General features: G+C 47.8%; 1 protein-coding gene across 2 annotated transcripts in view; it reads right to left on the bottom strand.

Moving 5' to 3' along the window:
* The window catches only part of GPC3 (glypican 3), a 419,619-nt gene extending 407,159 nt beyond the window's left edge, over window positions 1-12,460 (bottom strand). Inside the window, exon 1 of one of the 2 annotated variants that reach the window (XM_027054341.2) lies at window positions 12,098-12,460. In XM_027054341.2, the coding sequence (XP_026910142.1) occupies window positions 12,098-12,272 (175 nt within the window). In that variant the 5' untranslated portion in view covers window positions 12,273-12,460. The remainder of the gene's footprint in view (window positions 1-12,097) is intronic. The other variant, XM_027054340.2, reaches the window with a different exon arrangement.
* Between the last annotated feature and the right edge of the window lie 1,403 nt (window positions 12,461-13,863).

Raw genomic sequence — 13,863 nt, forward strand, 5'->3', positions numbered from 1 at the left:
ACCTTTCTGGGCCTCAGTTTCTTCACCTGTAAATGGAGATGATGCCACCTATCTTTCAGGTTTGCTGTGTAGATTAAATGAGATTAAACATAAAGCACCTGGCACATAGCAGGCACTCAGTAAATGGTAGCTTCCATGCTCTTCCCTTGGGGCCTTTCCAAACTATTCCATCAACCTGAAAGTGGCCTCCAAACATCAACTGGAGGGGCGCCTGGGTGGCTGTGTCCGTTAAGCGTCCAACTTCGGCCCAGGTTATGATCTCTCAGTTCCTGAGTGCAAGCCCCATGTCGGGCTCTAAGCTGACAGCTCGGAGCCTAGACCCTACTTCGGATTCTGTGTCTCTCCCTCTCTTTGCCCCTCCACGACTCGCGCTCTCTCTCAAAAGAAACATTAACAAAATTTTTTTTTTAAATCAGCGAGAGATCAAGGACTTTCAAGCTTACGTTGAATGAAAGTAGAAACCCCAATGAAGGCAATCTCTTAACCAAAAGGGAAATTAAAGAGACTATTCATGCCAGAGAAACAGAACATTAGACCACCCTCTCTCCCCGCAACCAAAGAAACATTACATCTCCATAGACACTTGAGACAAGATCAGCCCAATTACACAAGTATGCCTAGTATTTGCTTGGAACCACATGTTTCAGAGACCAGCCAGCAGGGCCCAGTCTGCCGTGGAATAGAGACCAGAGCTCCAAAAGCTACACACGGCTACAGCTTTCATTCTCCAGAGTGAGACGCTGCTCCCCTGCTAGTGGGGGTAGGGGGGTAGTGTGCAGAGGGGTCTCTATGTCAGAAGCAAGCAGGTCAGCAGAATTCAGAAGCTAGGGACACTTTATTAGTGGTTGCATTGTCTGTACATAAGATATGTGAATGCAAAGCTTTCACAACACAAATGGTTGTGAAAGACCACCCACTGCTAAGAGTAACAATTAACAACTTGCAAACAGTTTAAAGATCACACCAAATTATTAATTACTGCTATCAAAAATAATAGAAGTCCAATCCCTTGATTCAAATATACTTCTCTACATCCCCCCCCACCCTCGTGTGTGTGTGTGCGCGCGCGTGTGTGTGTTTGCGCACGCACGTGCATTTGGTAGTGCATTATCTTATTTACAAAATCTTGGACCATGACAACATATACTCATACTTTCTCTTAATCAAGAGAATTCTTGAAGTCTTTGGCAGTTTTTTTTTTTTAAACCACCAGATGTTGGCAAAATGCATTTTAAGATGTGTCACATGCAAAAGCCTGGAAAATATCATCCACACCCATGACTTCCAACTTAAGCCTATATGCTGATGAGTCCCAACTATGCTTCTCCTGAACTCTAGAAGAGTATACATACTATTTCCCAGTGATCTCATCTATTCCCAGAGTTTCAATTACCATCTATATTCTGTTAATGTCCAAGTATGTATCCCCAGCCCTGATTTCTCTCTCTTCTATGATCCAAAACACAGGCTCAACTGTCTAGCAGACATTTCTGCCTCAATGATCAAAGAACCCCTCAAACTCAGCCCCTTCAAAATCAAACTCATTATTTCACCCCTCAAAAATATGTTCTTCCTGGGGCGCCTGGCTGGCTCAGTTGGTAGAGCATGTAACGTTTGACCTCAAGGTCGTCTGTTCAAGCCCCCACACTGGGGGTAGAGTTTAGTTTAAAAATATTTTAAAAAGTATATTCTTCCTATACTTCACTCATTCATTTAACAAATATTTCCTGACCACCTATTATGTGCCATACCCCACCACCCAGAAAAACTAGAAGTTCTAGACTTACCTGGTCCACTTCCTCTAGTCTCTCAACTTTATCTTTTACTCCCTTATTTACTGCCCTCCTTCTTCACCTGTATTACTAAAACTCCTTGTCACCACTCACTCTCCGGTCATTTTCCATATGTTTTCTCTTCTTAAAATGTTTTCATGGCTCCTCATCATGCTTGGACACGGCCCGAGGAAACTCCTCAGCATTTCCTGCCTACTTTTCCAGTTCATCTTTCCTCTCCTTTCCCCACAGCTGTTCGCCAAGAAATCCAAAGTATTCCAGCCCAGCAAATGTGTCATTTTGTCTCTTTGTGCCTCTGCGTATACCTTACATGACAGCCAACTTAAGGGCCGCGGGGCACCCCTCCTCCATAGCTCAACAGCCCCCCAGATCCGTCCATGGTGCCCAGCTCCATGACAGCTCTCATGGCACTGCCTTGACATCTCTGGTTTTCCTTATGCGGCCCCCGCGCTAGGCAGTGATTTTATCTCACGCCATCAGTACCTGGCTTAGAATCAGTGCTCAGTAGGGGCGCCCGGGTGGCGCAGTCGGTTAAGCGTCCGACTTCAGCCAGGTCACGATCTCGCGGTCCGTGAGTTCGAGCCCCGTGTCGGGCTCTGGGCTGATGGCTCAGAGCCTGGAGCCTGTTTCCAATTCTGTGTCTCCCTCTCTCTGCCCCTCGCCTGTTCATGCTCTCTCTCTGTCCCAAAAAAAATAAATAAACGTTGAAAAAAAAAATTAAAAAAAAGAAAAAAGAATCAGTGCTCAGTGAATGTTGGCTGAAGGAGAGAATGAATGAAAAACTTTTAAATATTTATGCAGAGATAGCATATAAGGTTCATTATTAGTAGGTTCCTTTGCTGAGAATTTCCATCTGTTTTCCAAAACAACTCAATGTGGTCCCCAATACAATCAGTCCATGAAAGCTAACTTGGAAACTGCCTCTTGGGTCACATTCTCATTTCTACGGAGCTCAACATGCTATGCAGCCAGTGCTAGAAGTCGTTCTCCAAAATGAGCCAAATTCACAGTATGGGTTGACCACCACTGCTTTAAATGGCGATCACATCTCTGTACTTAGGATAATGATGGAACTTAATAAATGAGCTCTATGATATCAGTGACAATTTGCTCTGCAACAATTTGGGGCCAATCCAACTGAAAATGGTTTACTCGAGCTCTGAAAAGCTGTACCCCTTATCTCTTACCAGGGTAAGCTAGGTTTATTCTTTAGGTTATTAAGGACGGACAGATGTAGGGATATTGTATGTTGGTATGTATGAGTGTACAAACGTGAGTGTGTATGTGTGTGTGTTGGAACCAAACAGCTTAGTGGAACTCAAAATCTGCGGACACTTTATGAGTGACTGCATTGTCTGTACATAAGATATATGAAAGCAAGGCTTTCACGACACAAATGTAAGGTATGGTTGTAAAAGACCACCCACTATTGGGGCGCCTGGGTGGCTCAGTCAGTTAAGCATCCGACTTCAGCTCAGGTCATGGTCTTGCAGTTTGTGAGTTTGAGCCCCGCATCGTGCTCTGTGCTGACCGCTCAGAGCCTGGAGCCTGCTTCAGATTCTGTGTCTCCCTCTCTCTCTGCTGTCCCCAGCTCACGTTCTGCCTCTCTCTTTCTTCCTCCCTCTCTCTCTCTCTCTCTGCTGTCCCCAGCTCACGTTCTGCCTCTCTCTTTCTCCCTCCCTCTCTCTCTCTCTCTCAAATAAATAAGCATTAAAAAATTTTTTTTCAAAGACCTCTCTCTACCAACAGTAATAATTAACAACTTTCAAACAGTTTAAATAACACATGATTATAAATTGTTGCTATCAAAATAGAAATATAGAATATTTGTACATATATAATCTATGAATACACACATACATATAAATATATAAATAAAAATACATATAAAACATATCCAAACACCACACTGATTTTTTTAAGTAGGCTCTATACCCAATGTGGGGCTTGAACTCACGATCCCAAGATCAAGAGTCGCATGCCCCACCGACTCAGCCAGCCAGGCTCCCCCCCAGGACCACATTTAGATAAATCTGTAGGTAAAATTTTCCATTTGTCACTCCCCCCCCCCAGACTTCAATCTTGAAAGAGGGGCAACAAGGCTCCCAGGGCCACAGAGAACAAATAAAATGGCTTCCCTTCCACCACCCCATCCGCAGTCCCTACCGCAGATCAACTTAGCCAATGATGCATCCAGAGACCCAGTCGTTCTCTAGGTGCCTGCCATCCTAGGATCTCATTCAACAGCGGTCAAGTCCTGCAGACTGTGTCTCTAGGCGTTTATTCTCACATTCATTCCAATCTTTATTAACAACTCTGTACAAGGCCCTCTACTCACCACTCTAGAGGATATCACGATGAATCAAATATAGCTCCCGCATTCAACGACTGTAGGGTCTGGCAGATGCTATGAATAAGCTATGTACTTCACCAAACCAAGACATGCACAAAGAGTATTTCTGTGACCCAGATGCAATTGGGGCATATCTCCACATTTTCTCTGCACATGCAAATTTCCAAAGTCAAATGTTTTCTACTCCTTTCAAGTCTGTTATGTGTCAGCGAACTTTCTGATACATGCCAGGGTAAGGGATTTGAACGTCCTCCCTGAATCTGTAGCTCTAACCCATCCTCTCTTCCCCACGTTTCCCTCAGCTTCGATCATCCAAACCAAAACTGCACAGAGAGCAATGAGGAATCCCAGGATGCCGCTATATAATACAAGTACCAGAATGAAGAGTTTAGGGGAGAGGGAGCAGAACCATAATTGAGGAGGAAAGGATACAAAGGCAATTCGGATATTATTTTCAAAAGAACACCCTCCCTTTCTTTTTTACCCTCTTTCCTAGTTGGGCTTCTAGCTGAAAGAATTCCCAGCGGGTCATCCCTAGCCAACTAGTTGAGTTTTCTCAGCTGACTTTAAAAGTCTGCTCTAACGCATACAGAAATTAAGAGAACTCTCATGAGGCCCTTTATCCTACTCCAATAAAATCTCCATGGCTGAGTATCCACTTTGGATTATGTCCTTCTAAATGTACACTTATGAAACTCGATGTTCTACGTAAGGAACACCAAAGAGCAAAGAAAAACTTACATACATTCCTTGTATGTTTCTGTTAAGTGCCACCAAGCTGCATTATTTTTGGAACCTAAATACCACAGATTTGTAAAGGAAATGTATGCATTTATGTAGACATAGATGTATTTATCTATAAACTACTTAGAATAGCCTTGTAGACAAGCACAGAATACTTACCTATCGTAAGATGTGGCTAGTCTACTTCTTTCAGGGAATTAGAGTGCAGCCACGTGAATTAAAGCAGTTCTTTGACACTTACCTATAGACAACAAATGGATTTTTGACCTGAAAAATAGTTACTTTTTTAGAAACCTTAATGTATTAGTATAAGTGAATCAACTACTTAAATATTGGCTTCAAGGAAATTTTCTTTGTAATACATTTCTACCTCCATTCATTCAGTCTACAAGTATTTATTGAGCACCTACGATTTGTACTATGCTCTGTGCTACATTCTGCAGATACAAAGATGAAGATCCCAGCCCAGTAAGGCAGACATAGATGAAAATGAACACATGCCTGAAAGATGCCATACTCACAATTTCTAATTTTGCAGTCATACACTTATTTCCAAAAGACAGACTCAGGAAGACCAATTAAAATTGTAGTCTAAAATTCTGCCTCATTCTGGATTTATAAGAAATAAACACATATTTCATTGTGAAAATCCTGAAAAACACAGGATATTCTCAAAAGCATCACTTCTTCTTCTAAAATGTTTTATTTTTCATTATTATTATTCATTTTATTTTATTTGAGAGAGAGAGAGAGAGAGAGCACGCACATGCGCACACATGTGTGGGGGGAGGGGCGGAGAGAAGGGGAGGGAGAGAGAGAACCTCAAGCAGGCTCCACGCATAGCGTGGAGCCTGATGCAGGGTCAATCCCCCCGACCCTGAGATCATGACCTGAGATGAAAGCAAGAGTCAGACACTAAACCCACTGAGCCACCCAGGCGGCCCTCAGAGCCATCATTTCTGAGAAATGTACATCATTCAACTTTCAGGTGGATAGATAGGATACAATGAGTGGGGGTTTCTTTTATAATGGCTTTAACTTCCCTGTCCCTTCTTCTTGCCACTCTCACTTGTATTTTATCTCCCTTCCTATCAATTATTTATCAATATAAGCCTATTAAGTATACTTCAAAGAGCTTAGGAGATTTACTAATCTAGCATATAAATACAATTTCAGCTACTGGAAGTAATTAACTGTTTGGAACACTGGCAATGCATTTTGGTCCTAACACTCACTCTTTTTTTACTCATGAGGAAAAATACAAACTCTCCAATAAGGCTTTATCCAGCTACACACAAAGAGAGGCAGAAGTGAAAATGCCTTTCTTGGTAATCGATCTGGATTCATTTTTGTTTAAAAATGGCAGACAAGTATTTCTAATACTTGGCACCCACGTAATTGATCTTCAATCGGCCCAACTGGAAGTATGGAACTAAATCTTCTTTACTTTGTATTCAACAAGGTGTTCAAGCGAGACGGTAATGTTCCAGTGAGGGTTTTCCCCTCAAACGCAGCATTTCAAAATGCACATTTTCTCTGTGGGTATGCCCACCTTCACCTTGCTTTCTGAATCGCATTCTCCCTGACATTCTATCTCAGAAGGTAAATTCCCATTACCTTATGCTGTCTCCAAAGCCAGTCTGGGGCCCGTGATTTGGATTCTATTCTCCGATGCTCATTTCTTAATGGAGTGCTGGAGATCCTGTTTCAAGCCAGACAATTTGCTAAATATGGGCAGACGAGGGGGGGGGGGTTCTGCCCACACTTGCCATTAGACCCTAGATTACCCAAAACATCAAACCCATTTGCAAGCTTGGCTAGGGCTGAATAGATGTTGGCTCCTACTACGGTCTCTTGAATGGAGCCTGAGCACAAATTCTGATCCCAGGTTACAGAGACGTGTGGGGTACTTCAACAGGTCTGTGCATGTGTTATAGCTCAACTCCCAAATACGGTAATGTCAACGTTAACGAGAAAGGTCTAGCTGACATGAAATCAAAGAGAGTTTGATTTAAGAGATGTCCTACAATTTATGTGCTATAATAATTGTTGATCTGTAATGATACTAAACCAGTCATAACAATGTTGCTAATTTCAATCTGTTCTTTGGGTACTCGACATTAATAAGCCCTGCTTGATGGTATGCGTTGCCAGCTAACTAAGGAAAGACCGAATCTTTCTCCAGTCAAAATATATGTAGCCTGAAAAGTTTGTCCACATACCCCAATAATGTGCCAGAAGAAACTGGACTTAGGCTTTGAAAATAAGTAAGATGACACAGAGCTTAGGAAAGTATTTGAGAGTTCATAGAGAATACATAATGATCTAGAAATTCTATTATCGTCGATAATTTACTAACTGCCCTATGGTGCTCTCGGTATTGTGCTCAACACTGCATCAAATGCAGTGCTTTCCCTTTAAGAAGCTTCTAATCTAAAACATACAAATAACCATATGCAGAAAAAAGCGAGAGATCAGAGTAAAGGAAGCATTCACAAAAATGTACAAATTCAGCGTGCCAGAACTTTTCAGTTGAGCAATATGATCCCTAGTGAAATTCTTTCCAAATGATGTATCGGGTGCACAAGTTATAAGTGATTATCTTCAATTTTCTTAGAAATGAGTAATAAGATACCTCTTAAGACCCATGCTTTTGTACATGCATCAAACACTAAAGTTGGCATGGTCATTGATAGCTGCCATTTAAGGAGAAAAAATATTTTCTGTCTTGTCTCATAGCAGACAAATCCAGGCCTCTTTCTTCCCAGGTTGGTAATAAGCAGCCTTTTTCTAGGCTACAGTGAACACCAAACATTGCGACTCCAAAGATGAAAGTAGCAGAATGCTCAAAAATATTGCATCAAAATATTGGATGCAATCTACCAGCCCACAGGAAAAAAAAAAATTGCAAAACTGACACCATCTGTGTCATCTAGCATCCATCAGAATTATCTCATGCACACATCTCCTAATGCTTACAAACACGGAATTTGCTCCAAGAATTAAGAAAACTTTGTAAGATGGCGGCCCTATTAAGAGCCTTCGCCCTATCTCCCACTTCATCTCTTCAGTTCTTTTCCCTTGCCCAGGCTGGCTATTGTGACCATTTCAGCCAATTTCCTGGAGGTATTTTCTAGCCCTTTTCACCCTGTTTAATCCTACAAGTTTCCTGAGAAGCCTGTTTACGCGTATGCTCCCCCACTAGAATGCGAGCGGCCTTGACAAAAGGGACTGTGTCTTGCTCCCCTCGGCACCTCCAGCACCTCGTGCAGGGCCTGCCGAGGGGCGCCACTCTCACACTCGTTGCAGCCCAAGTCATCAGCTATCTCGTCAATCGGATCCACGCTTCCCTCCACGCACAGCTCGGGACCGACCATCGGGGCGCGTGGAAGAAATACACTGACCACATTCGAAAGGATTCTCCCAACTGTTCCCCGTTAGCATACAATAATACGACTTTTTCCAAGTTTTAACGAATCACCTGCTGGCCCAAATGTCTGGTGCGGTCTCGGAAGAGAGAAAACCCTCCCAACACTTCACTTCTTCTTCTCCCTCTCGACGCTAGGGCCACTAACTGCTTCAAACGAATGGGGGAACCACAGCTGGCCACCCAGATACGGTTGCTAGTTCTCACACTTAAAACAACAACAACCAATAGCACACTCTCTCTTTGTTTCGAGAATGCTGATCTTGATTTTTATGTCATTTCATCTGTTTTGAGAAACGCCAAGTCCATCCTGGCTCTTCAGGGTTGCCTTTTACCCATACCGGAGTTTGGCCTTCTGGATCGGTTCCCGCACTTTCCAAGGCCCTCTAAGGCAAGATCCCTCAATCTTTGGGGAGTTGCAACACTACCACGGTTTGTTTGATTTTCTCATTCCGATCCGTCCCCTTCACCACCACCCCCCACAAAAGTGGTGTATGGCATTCATAAAGTGAATTACACTTGATTTTTGTTTAATTTTTTTTTTTCAGACTTCTGTAACATTCCCTTGAGACAATTGGAAACATCATTGTCTGATTACTAGCTCACGTTCCTTGCCTAAAATTGTATCCATTCTTGATTGCGCCTGTGGGTAGGTTAAGCAAAACAAAATAAACATCTAGACTTATGAGCTCATCGGCTTTTTTCTGAATTTTTCTAAATTAAATAAGGGCAAAAGAGCTACACTGAAAGTCAGTTATATGGATTTTTCTGCCAAATGCTAACTCTGTGTGCCTGGTTTCCATCTGTGGTGCTTTCCAAGTTACAAATCCTTAAAAAAGAGAGTGGGGTATGAAAAGATCTATGGATTTGGGGGACATGCTATTTAGAATTGCTATCCCGTGCCTTTGAACGCTCTAAAAGAAATGGGAACATGAGATTGTAAGGCTTTAGATCAGCTTTGTGGAAGTGTGGTGTAGCCCCCTTCAACACCAGTGATTTATTGTTTAGGCTGGCTGATTTCAAACGCCATTTAGTCTCATCCATATTAGCATAAGAAATGTACCTTATCCACTCCAACCTAATTCTGCTAATGGCCGAAGTTAGCAGTCAATCCCAAATGCTCCCCCTAAGTGACACAGGACATTCTCCAGGATTTCTCCTTACTGTGACCAAACTCACTTTGTCTGGGACAAAGAAAGCTTTAATGCAGTTAATACAGTGGAGTGGGAAAACTGAACACGGCTTAAAATATAGATGGAAACAAAAAAGTCAAGCGGTCATCTTGATGGTTCATAACTATCAAATAATTTGCAGCGCTCTCTTTCAATTTCCAACCACTGAATGACAGCAGCAAATTACACATTTATTCACTTTGAAATTATGCACTTGCCATTGTATTTAGTCTGCCATTATTGTCTCTTCTCTGAAATACTGATGAGCTCTTTCCACACATGGACATTAGGATTTTCACCATGTTTTCCACTCTACAGGGACCACACTTGCCCAAGTGAAATCCAGGACACATGGTTTTCGTGCCAAGACAGAGAGTACTGGCAATCTGCACTGCCCCCAGAAAATCCAGGATACATGGTAGCGGCATGGGTATCGCCGTATTTGAAGTCTGGCCTTACTCCAGCCGGAGTCAAAGCAGTGCCGGCCACGTAGAGCTCACCACTGCACGGGTTTGTTAAATACAAGTGAAGCAGGGAAGCTGGGTTTCTACGAAGACCCTTGGAAAGTGATTTTTTTTTCCTACAGAGTTCGGGAAATACTGGAGGAAAAGGAAAAATCCCCATTAGGAGTTCCTGTTCTCTGCAGCATGGCCATCCCTAGGCAGGGAGCAAGGGAGCTCAGAGGGAGGAGGCCCAGGCCAAATCTCTTACACACAGTGTGTGGGCCGTCCCAGTACTTGTATACAGATGCTGTGAAGAGGCAGGCAGCCAGAGAGCTGGGGAGGAGGAGGGAGGGCCAGCACCAGCCAGCACGAGTGTGCGTAGAGGGAGGGGGTTGCTCACTGAGTATCAGCGTGTTCCCTCTGCTCTTTTTCTTCTTTTGAGCACAACCTTTACTCCCTGGCTTCAAATCAGCCAAATGTGGCCCCAACCCCAACCCTGGACCCATTCATCTTGTGGGGACTCATCCTGTGAGGACCAATTTTTACATTATCAACAAAAGCGTGTTCTCTGGCCTTAGCAATCTAATTACCACGGCACTTCGAGGGGAGAGACATTCGCCTGTTGTTTCAGCCCTGTGGAACCGATTCGCAGGTTGCCCCTTACGGCTCCTGCACACGCCCACGCGGTACGTTATTAACACCTAACAGTGGAAGAGCCAGTTCTCCCCTCCCATAAAGCGAAATCCTGCCAAGCAATATTTAACGTACGCGCAAATGCATTTCAGTCGCCAAAAGGGGTGACCAATTACCTTTGCAACCAAACAGCAGGCTCGCTTGGCTCTTTTCATCCACCTAAAGAAAAGGCTGAGGGCTGAGGGCGCGCTGGCTGCCTAGGTAACCTCCCGCTAGCGAACGCTCGCTGCTAGCGCCCACAGGGCGCGCATCGCATTCACAACTTGGTCCGACCATCGGACCCGCCTCTCTGACTTGTTGAGAGCCACGAGCCAAGTTTTGACGAGGGCTGCTTCCCGATCCCTCCGAAGCGCGGGGCGCGCGCCCCGCCGGATGCACGGGTCGGGAAAGAGACCCCGGAGGCCACAGACGTCGCAGGGTTTGCGACTGCCACCGGCCGTTGCTGCGGAGCGCACCTCCGATAAATTAACCTGTTTGAAACCAACTCTTCTTGCCCGCATTGTCAGTGTAGCAACTTGTCCTAATTGGATTCTAAAGCAGGCTTTTAGGAGTCCAACCGCGGGACAGTCAATCACGCGAGGCCATTAATATTCATCTGTTGACAGCGGCAGCCCTGAGCTAAGGTTAAAATACGCCCTTACAACACGATCTGATTGCGCAGAACAAAAGGCAGGCGTTCGGAAACTTTCCTCCACCTAAAATCATCTCCCCTTCAGGGTCCAGCCTGTCAAGAAGGCAGATGAATTTGAGAAGGGGAGGAGTTAAATCATCTTTGGACTCCTGCTCCCCGGCCAGCAGCACCGTTTCCGAAGCGATTTTGCCAACCTAGATAAGGGACGCTGTTTTGAAGGAAAAGGATCGGTCCTCCTCATCGCGGGGACCCACCTACTCAAAAGTTTCCCCCAGCGTGTCTCTACCTGCCACTGCGGATTCGGAGATCTGTCCTCAACTTTGCCTGCACTTGGGCCCGCGAGCCCCGGGAACCCAGGCTGCGGAAAGGAGGGCGTGGGGGCAGGTTGGGGAGGGAACGGCCGGAGCCGCGGTCCGGCTGAGGCTGAAATGCTGGCACGTTCGTGCGAGCGAGGGTGGCAAACGCCCGAGGCACCGGCTCGGCTGTGGGGCGGCAGTTCGCCGAGGCCCAGGGAAGCAGCCCCCCCCTTCCCGCCCTCCCCCCAAAAATGGGCGCTCGCGGGAAGGCCATCCCCGCGGTTCCTCCCACCCGCACCTTCCCCGACAGCAGAGCGAGTCGGGGGGATGCAGACACGATCCCTACTCACCCTTCCGCCCTCCCCCGGTAGACCTGGCCGGGCCGCGGGCGCAGCGACCGCTCCCGACTGCCCAGCGGCGGGGCGTACGACCGCCGGCCCGCGGGGCCGGCGCGCTCGGGGTACGGCCGCCACTCGCCCCCCACCCCCACCCCCACCCCGGCTCACCGCCGGGCGCGGGGCACGCGCGCGGGGACTCCTCCTCACCTGGCACGGGGGTTTCGGGCACCCACTTGAGTCCGGGCTGCAGTCTCTGGAAGAAGGAGCGGACCTGGTGACAGGTGGCGTCCGGCGGCGGCGGCGGGGGCTGCGCCTGTCCGGGGCAGTCCAAGCCGAGCAGCATCGCCACCACCAAGCACGCGGTGCGCACGGTCCCCGCCATCCTGCTTCGCGGGCAGCGAGGAGAGCGCGGGAGAGTGGCAGCGGGAGCGAGAGCAGTCCCGAGACCCGGCGAGGCTGGCAGCGGCCCTGAGGAGCAGGAGACGTGCCGCTACCCAGCCGCGGCAAAAGTTTCCTCGCAGCTACCTGGGCGCGGGGCGAGGGCGGGAACGGCTCGGCGGCTCGGGCGGGGCGGGGCCGGCGGGCGGGGCGGGGCGACGGGGGACCGGGCGGGGCGGGGCGAGGCCAAGCGCGCGGCCAGGGGGCGGCGGCCGCCGAGCGGTGGCGAGCCCGCGGGTGCTGGGCGCGGGGCCGCGGGGCCCGCGGGGGCGCGGCGGCGCGGGGACCGGGCGAGGGCGGCGGGGAGGAGGGCGCCGAGCGCGTGCGGTGGCTCCTGGCGGCCCAGCCCAGCTGCCCGCTCGCCGCCGCTCTACCCAGGGCGCTCTGGCATAACTACTGCAGAGGGGCTGCGGGCTCCGGCGCGCTGATTGGCTTCCCAGCAGCCGTCCCCTCTGACTGGCTCTGGGAGAAGTTCCCCAGCCTCACTCCTCCTTCCCGCCGCTCATTGGCCTACAGCCGGCAGGGCTTTTCCCTTTAGGATTTTTGCAACCTCTCCATCCTTCTTCGTGGTGCGCGGGGCTCCCTGGCCTCGGGGCCCCTCTCCGCTTCGCCACAGGCCTCCTGCCAGCCCTGTCCAGCTCGTCTCTGGCCACCGGAGCCACCCGAGGTCTTCCCCTTCCGTGCAAAATCCACCACCTCTTCCTGCTCTCCGAGGGGCTTCCCTCGCACCATTTTCCCAACGCGGCAACCCCGGCCGGGTTCGCAAACCCAACCCGCGAATAGTTACATTCTGGGGCAGCTGGGGACCGCCGGTGCGGCGGGGGGGGGGGGGGGCGGGTCACAGCCTGCCTCTTCTCTGACTCCCGTACCTAAAAAGTCTCAAAGCCCGTGGGATGTGCTAGGTTTGATTCCAAAGAGCCACGCAAAATCAGAGAAAGCACCTGATCCCAGAATGTGAAAAGAAACTGTCTCCTGCAAGATAGCCCCAGGTGACGCTTCGTGAAGCAAAGCACAACTGGCGACAACAAAATAACCTGGAGCTTAACGCCAGCCTAACTCATTACAAAATCATTGGACACAGCAAATTCACTGAGCCAGAGCTAGCCTGTTTCGCAGAAGGAGTAGAAGGCTGTTGTCTCCTAGACCCAAATCCCCACCTCTCCTGCTTAAATTTCACCATCAGAACCAGTTCTTTGAAAATGAAATACCTCTCCAAGGAGGAATGCATTTAGTCATTACCTATGTGTTCCTAGGCAAGGATCTTTAACTCCCCTCTTATTTTCTGTGACTCCCACGCACACACCTTAGCATAGTGCCTTGCACATAGTAGGAACTCAATAAGTATTTGTATAATGACATGCCTTAACACCCCAGTGTGAATTAGTTTATCATCTGATTGTGTTGCTTCTGATGGAGGTAAAAGTAGGTTTTGCTAAGGAAAGAAAAGGGAGAGCCTCCACGCCAGGAGTTTTTCCAGGGAGTGCCAGGCCAGGGGCGTGTGCCAGAACTTGCAGGTGGAGAAAAGAGGCAAAGGA

Source organism: Acinonyx jubatus, chromosome X (assembly GCF_027475565.1).
Source record: "Acinonyx jubatus isolate Ajub_Pintada_27869175 chromosome X, VMU_Ajub_asm_v1.0, whole genome shotgun sequence".
NCBI classification, from domain to species: Eukaryota; Metazoa; Chordata; class Mammalia; order Carnivora; family Felidae; genus Acinonyx; species Acinonyx jubatus.